The sequence below is a fragment of the Haplochromis burtoni genome, unplaced genomic scaffold (genome assembly GCF_018398535.1).
Source record: "Haplochromis burtoni strain Fernald_Lab_line unplaced genomic scaffold, NCSU_Asbu1 Contig_83, whole genome shotgun sequence".
Classification (NCBI taxonomy): Eukaryota; Metazoa; Chordata; class Actinopteri; order Cichliformes; family Cichlidae; genus Haplochromis; species Haplochromis burtoni.
In genome coordinates, this window is record NW_024582444.1 from 1481299 (window position 1) to 1501247 (window position 19949).

The 19949-nt window shown below is 40.5% G+C and overlaps 2 protein-coding genes, 1 long non-coding RNA gene and 1 other non-coding gene across 6 annotated transcripts; 2 read left to right on the forward strand and 2 right to left on the reverse strand.

Annotated features, from left to right (window-relative positions):
- Window positions 1–1245: 1245 nt before the first annotated feature.
- LOC102292463 lies at window positions 1246–6105 on the reverse strand. Of its 2 annotated transcripts, XR_316037.3 has the most exons (4): window positions 3272–6105; window positions 1936–2531; window positions 1754–1825; window positions 1246–1645 (listed from the first exon to the last, which is right to left on the reverse strand). It is a non-coding gene; the product is annotated as an uncharacterized LOC102292463 (long non-coding RNA). The 2 variants fall into 2 exon arrangements; XR_006054567.1 differs by having other exon boundaries at window positions 1936–6105.
- On the forward strand, window positions 4005–4076 carry trnad-guc. The gene has a single exon. It is a non-coding gene; the product is annotated as a tRNA-Asp (tRNA).
- A 3639-nt stretch (window positions 6106–9744) lies between the features above and the next one.
- Window positions 9745–14368, forward strand: stc2b (stanniocalcin 2b). Its single transcript, XM_005926339.3, has 4 exons — window positions 9745–9985; window positions 11832–11974; window positions 12965–13176; window positions 13423–14368. The coding sequence occupies exons 1-4, from the start codon at window positions 9850–9852 to the stop codon at window positions 13754–13756; spliced, it is 825 nt and encodes a 274-aa protein (XP_005926401.1). The 5' UTR covers window positions 9745–9849; the 3' UTR covers window positions 13757–14368.
- On the reverse strand, window positions 14269–19493 carry bnip1b (BCL2 interacting protein 1b). 2 transcript variants are annotated; one of them, XM_005926341.3, is made up of 6 exons: window positions 19320–19471; window positions 17831–17923; window positions 17619–17710; window positions 17265–17372; window positions 16267–16385; window positions 14269–16169 (listed from the first exon to the last, which is right to left on the reverse strand). In XM_005926341.3, the coding sequence occupies exons 1-6, from the start codon at window positions 19401–19403 to the stop codon at window positions 15973–15975; spliced, it is 693 nt and encodes a 230-aa protein (XP_005926403.1). In that variant the 5' UTR covers window positions 19404–19471; the 3' UTR covers window positions 14269–15972. The 2 variants fall into 2 exon arrangements, with proteins under 2 accessions (XP_005926403.1, XP_005926402.1); XM_005926340.3 differs by having other exon boundaries at window positions 17619–17923; window positions 19320–19493.
- Between the last annotated feature and the right edge of the window lie 456 nt (window positions 19494–19949).

Here is a 19949-nt window from a genome sequence, read left to right on the forward strand (position 1 = left end):
CTATATAAGAACTAATCCATCTACCATAAAACGTGAAATACATTACAGGCGTGCACAACTTAACGTATCAAAACGGGGAAACGGCAATACTAGCCCACTGTGGATAGAGTTGGCCCATTGCGCATAGGTTAAACGGAGAAACAGCCAATCAAATGGCAGCTTTTCGGGCATTGGGGGAAAAAAGGGTTTGGTTTTTTTTATACTGAACTGTCTGAGCGCGGGTTCGAGTCCTGGTTGGGACAAAGGTTGTGTTACATTATCAAAAGTTAAACACCATTTTCAATTTACTTATTGTGGGTAACATTAATTTTTCACTTTGCTTTTTCTTATTATTTGATTATCATTTTATTTATATTATATAGTGTTTTGGCCTGTGGAGCAATTTTCCTGCATTACTACATAACTCAGACTAATCTGTATCATCACAATTTTGAGATGATACATACCAGACATATAGTCTACAATTATGCACACATCCAACATTTTAATACAAAGACTAAAGCTAAAACTATAAACTGCTAGTTTATATCTATTCATTTTCCAGCACAAACTCAGTACTGACATCATTACTTTATTGCAGTCATGCTCTTGCCTACCTTCACCGAGCATGGTTTAAATCTGTTGCTCTTCTGCTTCTGCGTTTCAGATCCGCAGCCATGCAGCCCGCCTCCTCTCCTTTCTCCGCCTCACTGTGGTCACTCAGAACCCTGTCCCAGCCTCCATCTTCATCTTCATTACTATCAGCATGTTGACTCTGGGGTGGTGGTTGTGCAAAATCCTGTCACTGCTGGGATTCTTTCTGCTATGATGGGTCATTGAAGTCTTAACTGCCAAACAGTTACATTTATTTCTGTATCTCAATAAATCATGTTCAGTTTTTCCACATGATCTCTCCTTATTGAACTGCTTTTGTAGATAAGCTTCAAGCTAGCAAGCAACAATACCTGAATCAAAAATATTATCACCAGAAGTGAGAAACTGTCTGCAGCTCCAGCTGTGTGCTGCATGTATTAAAGATAACTTCAGACATTGTGTGGTTGTCAATTCTGAAACAGGCTGTACAGTCACAAAGATAAAAGACAGTAGTCATGTTTCAAATAATATAAATGAAAACAGAAAGATTATGAAGATAAAAGCTGTGAGACCCCTCTAGAGAAAGGATGGCTTGTTAACATTACATGAAGTGATTTAGAAATATTATGTAAGCTTTCAGGGCAGCACTCACAACTTATTAAATCTGATTACCTGATGGTGAGCACACACAGATATATAAACATATAGGTGAACTCTAAGAAGAAAACTGTGTTGATATTTTTGCAGAAAACTATTTATTTACACTTTTATGTTTATAATCAGTTTTTATTTATATAAACAAAAGAAACATTCACAACTAGAACAAAACTGTCTCATGTACAACATCAACTGTTTTCTTCCACCATACAGCCAGCATACAACTATACTATTAGAGGAACATCTCTGGAACATGGCCAGAACGCACAAGAACAAGACAATATATAAAAGTTCACGTTCAGGCTCAGCTTTGCAGAGCAATTCATGTAAAACTATTTTACTCCAGTTCTGAAACCTTTCATTTGAAAACCTTTGTTTGCTCCTGAAGATCCTCTGGGTGTGGACCCTGCTGCTGCTGCTGGCACAGTGAATAGTTATGCAGAGACAGAGGACAGGGGCATATGAGACAGAAACAGACTTAGCCATTATCACTTCTGACATTTAGTTATAACGCAGTACTTACAGCTCTGTATGTGTAGTTTTACAGGTGAGATGCTCAGCATTGCATCCTCCAGGTCTTTATCCTCATCCATCCCTGTGATGGATGAGGATACAATTAGACAAATTAGCAACAATTAGACAAATATGTACTGAATTTATATTTCACGTCAACAAAGTTATTAAAATATTATTAAAACAACTTACCAAGAGGTTGTTTAGTTGGGGCATTTGTAGTAGCAGGCGCAAACTGCTGCTTCTTCCACAGGTACTACTGCAGCTTATGCATCCATGTTCCTTGACTGCAGCTCTTCCTCATGATAAAGTCTGCATAGCCGTCACCTCTGCCGTCCCAAATCTCCTTCCAGGTGCTCTTGGCTCGTGAACCAAAGCCAACCAGCTGATCATCCTCAGAGGCTTCTGCTGCAAAACTCACTCTGCTGGTCTCCTAGTCCAGAAGAGTCTTTAACTCTGTAAAGCTGAGGGTATACTGTACAAATGAATGCAAGCTCTCCTTGCCATGCCCTTCTTCCACAGAGGTCCCTGCAGCCTCTTGCTTCTGGAGATCTTTGATCAGGTTCATGGTGTACCCGACATCAATCTCCAGAAGTCACCGGAAAGATTTCCCTTTATATTTTCCAAACTGCAGGATGTACTCTCCCTGCACTTCCTTCATGTCAGAGGCATCCCCTCCTCTCTGATAGATGACAGTCAGAGCATCGTCCTCCCTCACAGGTGCAGACTTGTCCTGAAGCTTGAGAAGCTTCTTTTGACGGGTCCTGGAGAAGGTATCCAAGTGGCCCCTTACAGAACGCCACAAAATGAATTCCAAACACAAATAAAGACATTTCAGGTTATAATCTTGCTGCACATTGTGGCTTAACAGCAGGATGCAGGAGAACAATAAAGAGACACAATTTGAAAGAACATTGATAACATTTGGGATAAAAGTGTTTTTTCCTCCAGGTATAACAAACTGTTCTGTCTGTAAATAAAAACCTTTCATGGTTGAATGATTATTGGCATATCTGCAAAATTTGTGATAACTGCTTAGTTGTCATGGCACATAAGAATTGCTGGTAGTTTAACAACATATCTATTTAAGCTATCGTGTTCATACACGAGTGGGCATTGCTCATGTTAGTGAGATATCGAGACAGACTTTCGCATTGATAAGGTGACTGACCATTACAACATGAAAGCAATACATTTTTTTAAAGCAGGTTCAGTCATTTAGCATGTCATCTCATAACAAGCCACTTATCGGTTATTTAATTGTACTACATTATAGTAATGTCAGTGTCACAGCAGTCAGAAACCTACAAAGTTTATTTAACAGTAAAACACGTCAATGGAACACGCAATTTATTTAAGGAGCAGGTTCATTCATGATTTACCGTCCCACTTTACAACAGCGGATAAACTCCCACCGCCTTTAACTAAACGATGGATGCTTCGTAAATGCAGTCGCAACACGCCTATTACCTGTAATATACACAATATATTCTGTTGGTTTACTCTTATTTTAAACGACGTTTCTTACCTTTGATCAATGAACGAGGATCGTTGAGATGTGTTGCGAGCGGTGAGTTACTTGTTCTCTCCCGAAAGGTAAAAGTGGAGATTTTTTAAAAGTGCCGCCGCATCTCAAACTCGCAACAGCGCCGGAAGAGCGTAGTGGCCAAAAATATTCCGCGACGGGAAGGCATTACCTTTTTATTCTTTTAATGTTAAAGGTCAGACTGTGACATCCTTGGGAAGGTCCTTAATGTTTCAGGGTTTCCTTGAACAGACTCAGGAATTAAACAATATTCAAACACATGACAGTTACTGAACTTTTCTAAACTGTAGCTTCAAAACTTTCCCTGGACAGCGCTTTGAGTGCTCAGGTAGAATAGAAAAGTGCTATATAAGAACTAATCAATCTACCATTTACCGAAACTGTTTCCAATTCTTGGGAATGGGAGTCCTAAACCACTACGGATGTAATATATTTTTGTCCACTATAGTCTTCTGGCGCTGTTGTAGTTTATACGTGATACGTTCATTATGGTTGTTTTGGAAGAGGTTTTATGTCTTTCGTTGACGGTAGAGAACTCTGCGTTGAGGCTTCTAGTCATTATAATCTCTGTCCGCTATTATTTGCACGTAACACTTGATACACATTACAGGCGTGTACAACTTAACGTATCAAAACGGGGAAACGGGAATACTATCCCACTGTGGACATAGTTGAGTCACGATCGGTCCTGGAACATACGAGTCCGAAGACACCTTCCTCGTTAGTATAGTGGTGAGTATCCCCGCCTGTCACGCGGGAGACCGGGGTTCGATTCCCCGACGGGGAGGCAATATCTTTTTATTCTCAATGTTAAACGTCAGACTGTGACGTGCTTGGGAACGTCCTCAACTGCTTTCCTTGAACAGACTCAGGAATTAAACAATATTCAAACACATGACAGTTACTGAACTTTTCTAAACTGTAGCTTCAAAACTTTCCCTGGACAGCGCTTTGAGTGCTCAGGTAGAATAGAAAAGTGCTATATAAGAACTAATCCACCTACCATTTACCGAAACTGTTTCCAATTCCTTCTCTTTGGGAGTCCTAAACCACTACGGATCTAATATATTTTTGTCCACTATAGTCTTCTGTGCACGGGTTGTCACCATTCCCAACATTTAAACTGCTACTCGGTTGTGTTAATTGAAAATCATTGCCAAAAAATGCAGCAGTGTATGTGTGGTACATACATAAACCATGAATGGTTATTCTGTACTGGAAAAACACCATCAAAACTATAGGAGCAAAAATTGAAAAAGAACTCAAACATGTTTTTTTGTCATGTGCATCATCAGCATCCAAGTTTATGCAGCAGTGTCCCTTCCTCTGGGATTCTTGTGCTTACAGTTTTCATTGAAGAGAAGCCCCGTCACTCTGAAATCCTCGATGAACTCTGGCTTTAATCCTAAAGTCAGTCAGTCGGCTTAGTGTGTGAGTGTGTTTGTGTGTCACTGCGGCTAATATTATTGATTTTACTCCTTGTTTTCGGCAGGTGACTGATCCACACGCTTGCACCGTGTGTATGTTTGCACTGTGTAAGATTCATTGGTCATCCTCCGCCATCCTCCTGTCCATCAATACAGTGATACGTGTGATCATCTATAGATGTTCAACTGAATCATAAAAAAAACATGTTTACTTATTGATATCTAGTAGAAATCAAAGCAAAAGAAGATAAACACGACAGAGATGTAGAGCTAACTGGAACATCTAACCTCACTTTAAGGTGTTTTGATGAAACAATAATGATTAAAAATAAAAGCTTTGGCTGAAAATATGACTTTATTGAATTATATTATGGCTACATTAGTGACATAAATTAAAAAATGCAGTCATTGTGGTTTGGGACATTTAAAACCAGTTATATCATCCCTGAAGTTGTCCAAGTTTTGTAACCTATTGTACAAAACACATACATAAACATCTTACATCTAGTAGTGAGTCTGATTTGTGTATGCAATGAGGCAGACATGTATCATGTTTATCATGAGAGGGCAAGAACAAGAAGGCCCTGCATACATACTATTTGCACAGCGATGTGTGTGCACTGGTGTTGTTTTGAACATGCGAGTGTGCATGTTTGTTGTTGGCAGTGAAGGGTCATTGTGTGGGTGGTCACCACAAGTTATGGGAGGCCGAATCAGCTTGAAAAGTTATGAAAATAGTCTTCAAACGTCCAAATATTACCCCGTGTGAGAGGATGTCTTCCTATACTGGGCCCCTGCATGAACACACACAAACATGTTCTGTCCTTTTTTCCTTGACCTCCTGCTGCAACGCACACACAATGTTTCTCAGTCAGTCCTGCTGAAGGCCACTTGAATGCAGTGAAGATGAAGCTAAGCTGCCAGTAGTTGAGCAGTAGAGTGAGAGTAAGAGAGATGAGGTATTTGTTTAGCTCGTATGGAGACTCTGATGAAACTCCAAGACACGAGTCAAAACATTTAACCACAACAGATAGAGTGCAAGATGAGGAGAGAAAAAACACGACATCGGAGGCTGGTCTTTATTCAAAATGTACCATCTGATTTTTTTTTTTTTTTTTTTTTTTTTAGGAATTAATTTCATTGCTTAATATTTTAACAAGAAATATAAATTATGGCTCATAGCACGGACACACATGAGTGGGCGCGTACAGTTAGGTCCATAATTTGTTTCGCAAAGACATTGGTCCGTTGGATATAGACTTTAGGGAGAGAATGACTGCAAATGATTTTCAAACAACCTTTTAAAACAATCCAGTTATGTTTGTATGTCTGTACGATTACTTTTGAGCCTCTGGAATGGCTGACTGTGTAATAAAATATTCATAGTTCCTAAACAGTTAATGAAATACTTTTGTTAAACTGCTTAAATTAAAGTTGCAATTCCACGTGAAAGACCAACACAAAGTGGTGTACACGTGAGAAGTGGAAAATCATACATGATTCCAAACATTTTTTACAAATAAATAACTGAAAAGTGGGGTGTGCGTAATTATTCAGCCCCCTGAGTCAATACTTTGTAGAACCACCTTTTGCTGCAATTACAGCTGCCAGTCTTTTAGGGTATGTCTCTACCAGCTTTGCACATCTAGAGACTGAAATCCTTGTCCATTCTTCTTTGCAAAACAGCTCCAGCTCAGTCAGATTAGATGGACAGCGTTTGTGAACAGCAGTTTTCAGATCTTGCCACAGATTCTCGATTGGATTTAGATCTGGACTTTGACTGGGCCATTCTAACACATGGATATGTTTTGTTTTAAACCATTCCATTGTTGCCCTGGCTTTATGTTTAGGGTCGTTGTCCTGCTGGAAGGTGAACCTCCGCCCCAGTCTCAAGTCTTTTGCAGACTCCAAGAGGTTTTCTTCCAAGATTGCCCTGTATTTGGCTCCATCCATCTTCCCATCAACTCTGACCAGCTTCCCTGTCCCTGCTGAAGAGAAGCACCCCCAGAGCATGATGCTGCCACCACCATATTTGACAGTGGGGATGGTGTGTTCAGAGTGATGTGCAGTGTTAGTTTTCCACCACACATAGCGTTTTGCATTTTGTTTTCATCTGACCAGAGCACCTTCGTCCACATGTTTGCTGTGTCCCCCACATGGCTTGTGGCAAACTGCAAACGGGACTTCTTATGGTTTTCTGTTAACAATGGCTTTCTTCTTGCCACTCTTCCATAAAGGCCAACTTTGTGCAGTGCACGACTAATAGTTGTCCTATGGACAGATTCCCCCACCTGAGCTGTAGATCTCTGCAGCTCGTCCAGAGTCACCATGGGCCTCTTGGCTGCATTTCTGATCAGTGCTCTCCTTGTTCGGCCTGTGAGTTTAGGTGGACGGCCTTGTCTTGGTAGGTTTACAGTTGTGCCATACTCCTTCCATTTATAAATGATGGCTTGAACAGTGCTCTGTGGGATATTCAAGGCTTGGGAAAACTTTTTGTAGCCTAAGCCTGCTTTGAATTTCTCAATAACTTTATCCCTGACCTGTGTGGTGTGTTCTTTGGACTTCATGGTGTTGTTGCTCCCAATATTCTCTTAGACAACCTCCTCTATTTGTACTGACATTAGATTACACACAGGTGCACTCTATTTAGTCATTAGCACTCATCAGGCAATGTCTATGTTCAACTGACTGCACTCAGACCAAAGGGGGCTGAATAATTACGCACACCCCACTTTTCAGTTATTTATTTGTAAAAAATGTTCGGAATCATGTATGATTTTAATTCCACTTCTCACGTGTACACCACTTTGTGTTGGTCTTTCACGTGGAATTCCAATAAAATTGATTCATGTTTGTGGCTGTAATGTGACAAAATGTGGAAATGTTCAAGGGGGCCGAATACTTTCGCAAGCCACTGTAAATAAAAACTACAATAATTTCCTTTGTCCAACAAATTTTAGACCAAATTGCATCCACACAGGACTGCACAGGTTCTCCTTGATTTCCTGATATCCATCCATATCCATTTTTATATTGTAGTATTAATCTTTACTACAATTATTGCAAATCTATTTGGCCACGATGATTTTGTAGGAAAAAAATCTGTCCTGACAGCTGAACGTTTTTGCAAAAATAAATGTAAAAGGAGAGAGCTGTACACATTCTTAAACATGCATATGCAAAGGTGCCACTGCAGTTACTCTGACTGGTTCACGTCTGTTAACTCTGCAGGTTCGTGTGCAGCTAAAACTCACTTCTTTAAATTGTATCAAGGCTTAAAAGTAAGGGCATGACTGCTGTGAATGACAGGCTATTCATGTATGTATTCAGCTTTTCAGGTTTTCTGTTACATGTTGGGGGTTTTTTGGCTTCTCCTCCACCTTCCTGCTCAAATAACACGAGCTTATGGTTACTGTTGGTATAAAGTGTTAAAAGGGGGTCTGGCTATATTGAATGATTTTACATGATATGAGCACTGGTGCTATTTTCTAACTGATATCAGATAGTGCTGGTGGATTTATTTCTCTTTAACTCTTTCCCCAATGTCAAAATGACATTTGACGACCTTGCCTGTTCTCTTAATGTAAAGTCTAGACACCTTAGTTTATCTCAATAAAGTTGTGGTTTGACCTCAAGTTGAATATTTGGTGGGTCTTTCCAAGGGTGACTGCATAGGCAGAGACCGCCCTCACTAACCTCTGATGCAAACCCAGATATTTTGTTCCCTAAGTTTCAAAAGTTGCTTCTTCTAGGCTGACAGGTGTTAAAAAGTTGAAGTTGTTCTTTAATAGTTGATCAAACATTAGTTGAGTCTCTGCTGACCCAATTTTGATTGGCCAGTTGTTCACGGGAAGCAAACAAAAAACTTGATAATAGGTGGCAACAACACTTGAATGTGTAACTAAGTCTCACACAGATAAATATCTAAGTATTCTCAAATTAATCATTAAGTATTGCCTCCAGCTCCAGTAGTGTCTTTGGTGACATTAGGGTGAAATAATATGGAGCGATTACTGGAAGGTGGTCTGATATTCCTAACATGCACAAACTGTGCAGGTTATAGGTTTAGTATCAAAGATGTGAAGGATAATTAACTATAGCTACTATATTTTACTTTAGATCAGTTTTGACTTGAAGTCTTGGGAATGTAAATGGAGGCTATGCAATAGCTCTTTTGTGCACATCTATATTTTCACTTTCTATTAAAAGAACTTCTAAAACTGTTACTTTAGAAGTTATTGCAGTGCACTGGTACTTCTACTTCTGTTTGCTCATTTTCTTTGGTTGTCAGTAAAGATGTAGCCATAGATCAACACATCACAATGTGGGACAATGTCTCAAAAAGCGGAGTGGGCTGCTGTGCAGTCTCAGCAGTCCTCATGGACAACGGGTCATACTACCTGCGCTGCTTAGTGCCTTTTGAGAGATCTATAAAAGATTAAGTATTTCGCGTGTGAAAGTGTTCCTGGATCTTTAGTATAAAAATGCTGCGTGTTTACGCAGAAGTTGTTTCACGCTAATATGATGTAGGAAAACTGTAGGATTTCCTCACAGTTGGAAAAACGCGGTGCTCTTCCCATGTGCTGCAGCCCGGGCGCGTCTGACACGTTCCTCATTGCACGCCTCTGCGCCTCGCCAAGAAAGCAGCTGCAAGCCGTCAAACACACCCCCGCAGACTCTGGAGGAACAAGCGGCCTCTATAAGAACATTTTCACTTCTGGGGAGAGCTGATGGGAATGGGATTCACTTTCTTTTGTGTGTTCGCTCAACGTGATCCTTCCCACTTCGTGTTTTGTTTTTTTTAACCAAGAAACCAAAAAAACCCGAAATCACTACTTGTCTGTTTTTGTTTTCAAATTCATGGATCTTCTGCTGGGGTGAGGGGGTGGAGGTTCCTCTTTTACTCTCATCAATGATAAACCTTCAGCTGCGCAAGTGCTGCGCGGTCACGGCGCTAGGCTGTGATTGGTGGAGACCCAGCCTTCGTGAACGCGCCGGTCTCCTGCGGCTCTATATATAGCCTCGATCTCCTGGTCACAGAGTAAAGTTGTTCAAAGGCGTCGAGCTCTAGCTGCGCGAACTTCTACCAAGAGAAGAAAAGAGCACCGCACATACGCTGACTCGACCTCAGTGATGCCGGTGAACGCGTCCGCAGTCTCCACTGTGTTTTTCCTGCTGCTGGTGTGTCATGTGCTGACCAACGACCAGCATGATGTTCTGGAGCAAGAAGTGAGCCAGATGAGAAGGCGCCTCTCTTTGCAGAGTACAGGTGAGCCGCCACGTGCAAGTTTTCACAGGTCGTGTAACGGTCGCATTTAAGCGTCGGAAACTGCATTTTGAAGAAAACTTTACATGCCGCGCATGCCCGAGGCCCTTGTTGGCCCTAAAAAAGAGCTTGAGGGGTGCTACTTTTTTCTCCCCCTTATTGCGCATTTAATCTCATTGTAAGACAACCTGTTGGCCGTGCGCGCCTCTCTAACCTCCTGTGCTGTTGGTGACTGTAATTCAATGCGCGACTCCGGTGGTTCGACCCTGTCCATGCACATTCCCTCTGTATCCCCTTCCCGGTGTTCTGACAAACATCCTACTTTGGCAACACGTCCTACCATAAGTAGTTTATGCACATTTCTGTCATAGTAATTCCAGCACAAAGTTAAGTTAGTATGATGGTTTGCCACTTAACTTTTCCCATCAGAGTATGCTTGTGGCTCATATTCATAAAGCCAAGACGGCTTGCCACTTAATTTTACCCGTTAAAGTATGCTTCTAGCTAGGATTGGGCGATATATCGAGTTTTTAAAAAATATATCGATATATTTTTATACGAGATAAGCTGTGTGACTATATCGTTTAAATAGACTGTTACGTTATAATAGTCATGGAACCGCAAGTTTGTCTCGCTTGTCTCTCTACGTGTTACTCGGCCTCTCCTTCACTAACACAACTCCCCCTCCCCCATCGCTTCACCTGCAGCTAACAAGATGGACGCGGCAGCTATCAAAGAGGCGCTGGTCGGTAAAAAGAGAACATTTGGAGATTACTATTTTAGTGCTGCAGCGTTACACTCGTTAAAATGAGGTTAACGCCATAACTGTATTAACGCGACAAGTCTCCGTTAACGAGTTGCCGCGGATCGCCCCGTGCGTGGGGCTGCACGGCGTCAACGCGTTAGTGTTGCGGTTAGCGTTAGCGGTTACCTCGTTAACGTGCAACTAGCACTAGTAGTATTTTCACCATTTACAACAGCGCCATAAAGTGCAAAATGAAGAGTGTGTGTGTGAAACTGTGTGCTGTCTCCTGGCCCGAAACAAACTACCTTACATAACTCGTATACTGTATTTTCCGGACTCTAACCTTTCACTAAAATACTTTCATTTTCTCAAAAATCGACAGTGTGCCTTATGTATGAATTCTGGTTGTGCTTTTATGTGTCTAATCTGTAAGGAAAGCTGATCAAAAAGTACTATCTAACATTTAAATGTCTAAATCCTCATATTTACATTCTGTACACTTACAGATAGGTTTCTGATAGTTGAGGGGCTCGATCCAAACATGATACTGTCGATACCAACGTGGATCCATATTAGCTGACAGGATCGATACTTTGTTTCTATCTTAAGTTCAGTATGTAGCCCAGTGAATTGTTAATACATTTTTATTTGTTTTGGAAATGGAAAAATGTATACCTCTCCAAAAACATGAGTGTCAAAATGTATGAAAAGCTGAAAGGTGTGCTTTGTTTGTTAATTAATTATTGTGGGAAGTAAACAAAAAACACAGTAATTTTGCGGTCATTAAAATGTGATCAGAATTTGCAAATGGATGATTCATCTACTAAATCATGACGCACTCCTCTCCCCTACATAAGCTGCCTGTTTAAGTTAAAAGTATTATTATTATTTATTATTATCATTATTATTATTATTACTGGCCCTGCATTTCGTTTGTGTTGGATTGATATGAAAAATTTGCAGTATGGCACAATACTAATTTCTGAAAAGTGAAGGCCAAAGGTCTGAGGCTTGACAGTGGATGTGTATTGTTTTTAATATTATATTATTTGGCACATACATTCACCTGGAAAGTTAATGCTGATCTCTCACTGTGTCTCGTAGCGGAGCTCCAGAGTTGCCTGTTGAGTTCAGCTGATGTTGGCTGTGGGATGTTTCAGTGTTTGAGCAACAACTCCTGTGAAATCCGAGGGCTGGACCACATATGTCTTACTCTGCTGCACAACGCTGGACACTACGACTCGCAGGTGAGGATAAGCCAGTGTGTCTCACATTCATTCACACAAAATAAACTCATTAAGTCAGTTGTGTCGTTACGCCTGTGGGGCACTAACTGACAGGCTGAGGGGAAGTTCAGAAGTTTCCTGGGCAGGGTTGGAGAAGGCGTATCTGGATGCATGTTTTTATTTCATTTAATCCCTTCCATCATTGCGGTCATTTGTGAGGAATGCTTGTTGTATAAGAAGCAGTGTATCGTTATGCATGGCAGCACAGTTACAGCACAGCGTGAGAGGGGAAGTGAAAGGAGAGAACAGGAACATCCTGTCCACATTACTAGAATAGAAATGTATGAGAAAATGATGCAGGCCTAATGTGTCCCCAGTTTGAGCAGAAACAGAAGATGATGTTCTTTGAAGATCTCTAAGTGAATGTACCTGATACAGATGGTCGTGGATTAAAGGATAAAGTGTTGCAGGAAACTTCTTCAGGGCTTCTTCCCATTGGGGTAGAAATGTTTCATAACATGATAAAGATGATCACCCAGAAGAATTTTGTAGAGATTTGCAGATCCCCTAAGACCCAATACGTGCCAGCAAAAAGCCCCCCACAGCATTACAGAGCCACCGGATCCCCTCAATGTAGGGGTCGAGCATTTAGGCCTTTACCATTCTCTTAGTGTGCACCACTTATCGCTGGGGCACTTGTTGAGGGTATAGATGACAATCTGAAATTTGTTTAGGTCTGCACCACAGGTTTTTTTTTTGGTTTTTTCTGTTTTCTTCACTGCTTAACTCGCAGATTCAAATTTGTCTTTGTACATGCACAGCCACCCTCTTATTATATCTTTGTTTTTCCTCACATACTGTACTAATGCACTAGCAGCACCAAATGACCTTACTCCAGTTAAGCAGTTGGCCAAATACACTGACGATTGGGCGAGTTCACCAGCTGGGGGGTGTGTGTGTGTGTGTATAGGTTTCCCTGTAATTGTTCACTCACTGTTCTCTTTCTCTCAGGGCAAAGCATTTGTGAAGGACACGTTGCGGTGCCTGGCATTGGGGCTGCGGCAGCGTTTCAGCTGCATCAGCCGGCGGTGTTCGGCGATAAAGGAGATGGTGTGCGTGCTTCAGAGGGAGTGCTACACCAAACACCAGCTCTGCCTGGCACTGCGGGATCACATGGACACCGTGGAAAACCTGGTGCAGTTTCACCTAATGTTTCCCCCTGGGTGAGAAACGCAAACGCACACAAATTAACTACTAACAGCCACAATTTTATTGTTTTGATAGATATATATGTGTACAAATAAATGCATTCAAAATTATGTCATTAATTGCTCAAATGGAAAAATGAATGAAACTTGGACATTCTATTGTTTTTGGCACTTCCTGTAAGTGACAATTTTTCTAAATGTACATTTGGACAAAACAGCCAAGTATTTATTGATGACCCTGATGTATTCGCATCCTGCCAGGCCATACGTGGAGCTGACGAACTTCCTGCTGAAGTGCGGAGAGGAGGTCAAGACGTGGGTCGGACGCCGTTTGCGTGAACAATGCGAGCAGTACTGGGGGTCGCTTTGCAGCAGCCTTGCCGGAAACTGCCCCCTCTGCCAATCCGATACCCTCGACCAAAGCACTTCCCCATCCACCAGTGCACAATGGCCCATCGCTGCTGGGGGACCCCTGCAGCAACAAACAAGAGAGGCTAAACCAGAGGATGGGCTCAGTCATATAGACAACACAACTGAACCAGATTCAGTTGTGTCTGACAAATCCAGTGTCACTCTACAGACAGATGGAAACTGAGTACACAATTCTATAATACTAGCAGTAGTGGCTAAAAGTATTCAGTGTAGTAATGCATCATAACTTATTCAATCTGCTGGGCATTTGTGCTCCATTAAGGATGGAAGAACAATTATCTACCTCACTTCAATCTCACAGACCACTGCAGCTCAGCAGCAGACGTACACACACACGGAATCAGTAGGTCAAGTGTAGCTCATGGCTCCAAGTCAGTATCCTGTTTACAAGCCCAGTTCCAAAAAAGTTGTGACGCTGTGTAAAATCTAAATACCATTAGAATGCATTATATTTTATTCAGTATTGAACATAGAAAACATGCCAAGTGTTTAAACTGGGACACTTTACTGTTTCATGAAAAACATTTGCTCAATTTGAACCTTTACACAGCATCACAACATTTTAGGAACAGAGTTATGAATCTGCTTTTGTATTTATGGAGAAAGTCATATTGTGTACCATGGAGAAACAGATGAGGCGCAGTGTGCAGAAAGGAAAGCACTCATCGGTCAATATGTGTTAGAAATGTATTTTTAATGTTCACTTGTTCACATTTCATACAGACCTCTGGTGTCGAATGTTGTACTTTTTTTTTTTTTTTTTCCTCTCCAATGGATCACAAACTCTGAACAGTTATTTGAATTTTATTAAAATAAAGTGATACTGATGAACAAACAGAAGTGTGTTATTTAAATTAGTCCTATCCTGTTGAACAAGTCTTTTAACAGCACTGCAGTTCAAACTTATTTTGAGTTTTAAGACATCTGCTGGTGCTTGAGACTTTTAAATGAACTCAAACCCACGGGGCTTTTGTTCAACATTCACACAATCTGACACCTTTAGGGCAACAATCATTCATTGGATTACTGGTTCAGTAGTTTGGAAGCAAGGCATGAGGTTTAAAAAAAAAAAAAAAATTTACACTAAATACACTTCTGAGCACATTCACTTTATAACAAAAGCAAACAAAAACAAAGGTTGGTGCATTTTGCAACCATGACCCTGACTAGTTCTGAATTAAAGGTACTGGACACTAGGAGGGCAACCCGCTTTGGGGTTGGTTTTTTTTTTTTTTTTTTTTTTTTTTTTTTTTTTTTTCTCCCCCTTTTCTCTTAAGCTGTAGAATTAAAGGCTGGTTAAGTCAGAAGATACTACTACAGCTCAGAAACCAACCATGACTCAACAGGAGTAGATGGAGTCCTACAATGTTGCTCACTTTTCTGTCCCCCTCTTTTCTTCCCATCTCTGTGTAAAAGTGAAGCTCCAGCTGAATTCAAATAAGGTTGCCCTCCGCTTGGAGGACGTGAATATTTTGCATAAGCTGAAACATTTTATCACGCAGATCACCTCTTTGGATGGATTTTGTTTATTTGCAGCAATCGAGGCTTAAAACAAGCCTCCAGTGGTCCCTTGCTTTAGTCTCTAACGCCCAACCTTTCAACATGACTGACATGAGGGCAGAATCACAGACTACCTTTTCTTCCTTTTACGCTGGACTGAAGGGGTACAAAGAGATATTACATGAGCATACAGGCTGCTGATCTTTAGATGCTGTCTTATTGCATTATTAAACCTACAGTGTGCTTCAAGGTATCAACATTTCAAAAACTGCACACAATTTGGCAAATATGAGCATCTGAACCTTTAAGCTCTCTGTATTTACTTCAATTTAATGTAAATTTCAATGTAAACACATGAATTTCCTCAAGTTCAGGCTTTCTGAAAAAGACCCATCATCCAGAATGATAGAAATGGTCACATTAAGATAACAGAGTCCTTACTGTAACACCAGGGAGGCAGTGTGAGGCATCAAGGAAAAGGCTAAAAAGCAGCAGATCCCTTCTTCAACTGTGACCATTTGCAACATGCGTTCAAACTTTTGACAATGCATTGTATAACCATATCTACTCGAGGCAGGCTGTGGCTTCTTAATGTTTTCTATGAAACTCTGGATGTCAGTTTTACTCACTTTGCTCCTTTCACTGCTGAAGTGGATCTTGAGCTTCAGATATTTTCCAACCCTTCATATTGCATATTATATGTAAGAAGTAACACGTTCCCACTTCACGCCGCCTCTGTGTGCTACAGTCCAGTTTCAGTGCTGCTTCTAAGAGTCCGTGTGGTTCATGCTTCTACTTCATACCTCCTACAATTCACTGTGGTAACTCATTCCAAGCCAGTCCCCACGTCCTTGAGGAAAAACAGACCCAGGCGGCCGACTAAATGAAGGGGAAGAGACGTTTCTTGAGGATGTAGAGGACAGTGGCAAAGAAGAGGGCTAGTGCAAGGAAGATGAGCAGCTTGTCTGTCAGCTCCCGCCGGTTGTACTTCAGGATGAGCTTCCTGCCCAGGTGAATGGTTCCTGTCATGCTTTTAAACTCCTCGTTGGTTTCCTGCACCGTCCTGGATGAGGTGGCTGAATAAGGAGGACGAAGAATTCAAGGCATTAAGGGTTTAGGAGGATCGGTTAGGAAATGTGGACAGGAGACTGAAACATAAAATTAGATTTTTACCTAGAGTGCCAATGGTGTCCTCACTCTGCTTCACCTGTTCAGACATCATCCTGCTGATAGACATCAGACTCTCTGTGATGTTGCTGCTGGTTTCCACTAAATTTTCCTTGGTTGCTTTCCTGAGACAAAAACACACACACACACAGAACAGAGCAGGTGAAGTACTGCAGATGGGTCCTGACATGCCTAATTTATTATTAGATTATATTAAAGTGATTTATTGGAGACTAGAAGGAATCTTTTTCTCATTAAGTAGTTTAGAACCTTGTGTTTCTACCACCAGTGCAACTAGCCACTCTATTTTTATATTCATTTATCTTTTTTGGTTCATTTGTGCCAGTTTTTAATCAATTTTTTTAAATCACAAATTACCAAAAGCAACAATTAAAAAAAATCTTATTTAATAATCGTTCATGAAAGCATTTTAAACCACAGACATTAGACAAAAGATAGTTTTACAGATGTTAACAAGTGTATCTGTATTTCAGTGTACATCAGATTAGCTGTTGTTTTGACATAGTTGTCATACTGCGATTCATCTGATAACACTCCATAAACATAAACACACATCTGTGTAAAACAGAAATATTATTGGTGGCCTGGGCTTAAAAAACAGAAAGAAAACAGTGTAATGGTAATAACTACAGGAAGTAGATGATAGAAGTTACTGACAGAAACTATGGTATCAGTTTGAAAATCCTAAGCAGCCTTGTTCTCAAGGTGTGTACGATGTCTCTGCCCGGCAGGGTAACGATAATACCCCATCAGCCTTTTACAGCTAAACAGAAACCAGGTAAATTAATACAGGTGAAATTAATTTCCTCCTGTTTGGCTGCAGGTATACAAAAATCACTGATCAAAGTTCAGACTGCATATCAGCAGCTCTAACCAGGTGTAGAAGTACGGGAATCTACATAACGCAAACAAACTCGGAGTACACTGAACTGTCTTCGTAGTACAGTGCTCTGTAGCAGAGCCTTGGCAGAAACTATATTTACCTCTGTCTGGTGTTGTGGTTTTCCTCACCATGCAGCAGTTCGTCCTTCTCCATGTTATCTATGGCAAGTTTACAAGCCAGGTTAGCTTTTCTCCACGCTGTCTGGTTGCTGACAAGACAGACAAGAAAAAGCAAACAATTTTGAGACTGAAAGTTTCTGTTGTAGATTTTTTTTTCCATCTTAAGTGCTCGCTTGTGTCTGCATTTCCAGTTTACATTATCATCGCAACAAAACAGAAATCAACAACATGTTCACTGGGACACGAGGCAAGTGATTCAAGGGGAAAATAAAATGACTGGTGCTGCACAGGCTTATTTTTTTTAGATGTGTCTGTGTGCGTCTGTGTCTAAACACCTCAGCATCTGCTTCCATTGGCTCTCGGTCTCTGTTTGGATGGCCACTCTGTCTGACTCTTTGTCCTGCTCTTTGGCCATCTGCTCCAGATCCTGGAAGAAACAAAAAAACAACAACATCATGGCATCACATGACACAGATCCAATATTAAGCAAAAAAACCCAAAACCCTGTCAGATGCAGCACCGTGTGGATGTGTAGCTGAGGCCTGACCTGAATTCTGAGCCTCAGCTTGTTGAATTTCTCTTTGACCTGAGCATTGAGCTCCACAAGAGCAGACTGAGGTCCTGGACAATCCCTGATGTCCTACAGACAACACACACACATTGAGTTAAATATAATGTATTAGTTATATTTTATAATTATATCACATCGAGTAAGACATACATCATGTGAATTCATAAATGCACATATCTTTGTGTGAGCAAAGGAGCTTGTGCTTTAGGAGTATGAGACATCCTGTCCATTGTTATAAAGTGTTTTGTCATTGTACACAGTGTACTGAGAGCTTGGCAGCAAGTCAGACTCATTCCCTGTGAATCCTGGACTCCACCAGCTCTGCCCCTTTATCATTGATTCTGTTCACAAGTTTTTTTGGAAGACAGTTTCTATGTGCAGCCAAGAGGTGGAGGCAGTCAAATTCAGTGGACTCAGGATCTCATCTCTGCTTTTTGCTGATGTGGTTCTGGTGGTTGAATCGAGCAATGACCTCCAGCTTGCAGTGGAGCAGTTTGCGGCAGAGTGTGAGGTGGCTGAGAAATGGTGTGTCCACCACTACACATGAGCTGCTGCCCCCAAGTGGTGGAGTTCAAAGCAACTCGGGGTCTTGAGAGGGAAAGGGGAAGTAGGGGATGTGGCACTGTAATTGCCTGCTGTGGTGAAAAGAGATTTAGTGGTTGTTCTACATTCTGGCCCTCACCAATGGACATCAGCTGTCAGTGATGATCTGGCCAAGAGGGCAGCAGAAATCTATACAAATATAACAGCTGTATAAAGATACTTTAAATGGCCAAAAGGACTTGATTGATTGCAATGTAATGTAGAACCATAAAAATACTTGCAAAATATGTCATTTTTTATTACTTTATATATGAAATCCATTTTTAAATCCTGTTGACTAGAGCTATTTAGCAATATAACCAGAGACATTAGACAAAGAAACACTGGCGGTCACTTTTTGATAGGGCAGGTGTCTCTGCACCTCAGCTTACCGCCGTTCCACCATCTGGCTCAGGATATACAGTATAAATTTTAGCACATTTTTCTCCATTAAAAAAAACAACATATTTTTTTATATTCATATTATTTACATTTTCTAAAACAATTTGTTTTAACTTATTTTAATTTCCCTTACCAATTAGGATATCACGAACGCAGAACTAAACAAAGAGTGCGTCGTAAATATTTTTTTAAATAACATCTGATAATAAATGATCATTTTCTTCTCTCGGTTATTTGAATAATTAGAGATTTATTACTCAAAAGTATTATAACTGTCTCAGGAATGATTTGTTGCCTAATTAAAATAAACAAAATCAAGAATGTTGTGTCTTTTGACTGTCGGAAAGTTAACGTTAGCTTCTTCTTAGCTCAACTTGAAGACCTGTTGTGCGCATGTTCAGCCAGCTCTCCAGAGTTACCAACGGTTCAGAAATGGCTCAGGATGAAAGGACAAACAAGGCGCTCGTTCTTCATTCCTTACCTGAATGAGAGCTTTAATTTCCAGATCATATTTGATAATTTCTTGTGCGCAAATTCGGACGTGAACATCCGCAGAAGACGCCATTGTTGTTTTTGTATGGCAAGCTGGAGGTCCAAAAGAGGTAAAGACGAAGGACCAACGGTAGTGGGATGTTAATTATCCGTGGAATAAATAAATATGTTACTTAAAATGAACAAAAAAAATACTTAAGTAGGATTTTATAATTCCTTTAAAAAAAAAAAAGTGCAGTTACTTATCATTCTGCAGCTCCACTATAATTTTGTCCTTACTTATTGGACAGACAGGATCCACACTGAAATTTAAATGTGTTTTCAAATGTTTAAACATCATATAAAACAGAACCACTAAATAATTTTAAGTTTGTAATATATAAACTATACTTAGAGAGTCAAAAGTGGCATTTTTAACTAAAAAAAAACTACTAAAATTAATTCAGCCTCGGCTGTTACTAATATACTCTTTTTTTTTTTTTTTTTATTAACATCATCAACATCATGGATGGAGCCTGTACTATTACTTTTCTACTAAGTGTTAGTATTAACAGTACGTACTGAAAAGGGGGGTCTTGTGTCATTTTTACACCAGCTAATTTTGTGGAAATCCTGTAAA

Coding starts and splice junctions, on each gene's coding strand:
- stc2b (XM_005926339.3), top strand. CDS start 9,850: ATGCCGGTGAACGCGTCCGCAGTCTCCACTGTGTTTTTCCTGCTGCTG. Junction 11,975..12,964: donor CTGGACACTACGACTCGCAG/GTGAGGATAAGC, acceptor TCTTTCTCTCAG/GGCAAAGCATTTGTGAAGGA. Junction 13,177..13,422: donor CACCTAATGTTTCCCCCTGG/GTGAGAAACGCA, acceptor GCATCCTGCCAG/GCCATACGTGGAGCTGACGA.
- bnip1b (XM_005926340.3), bottom strand. CDS start 19,403: ATGGCGTCTTCTGCGGATGTTCACGTCCGAATTTGCGCACAAGAAATT. Junction 17,924..19,319: donor AAATTAAAGCTCTCATTCAG/GTAAGGAATGAA, acceptor TGTTGTCTGTAG/GACATCAGGGATTGTCCAGG. Junction 16,170..16,266: donor GGACACCATTGGCACTCTAG/GTAAAAATCTAA, acceptor CTCCTTATTCAG/CCACCTCATCCAGGACGGTG.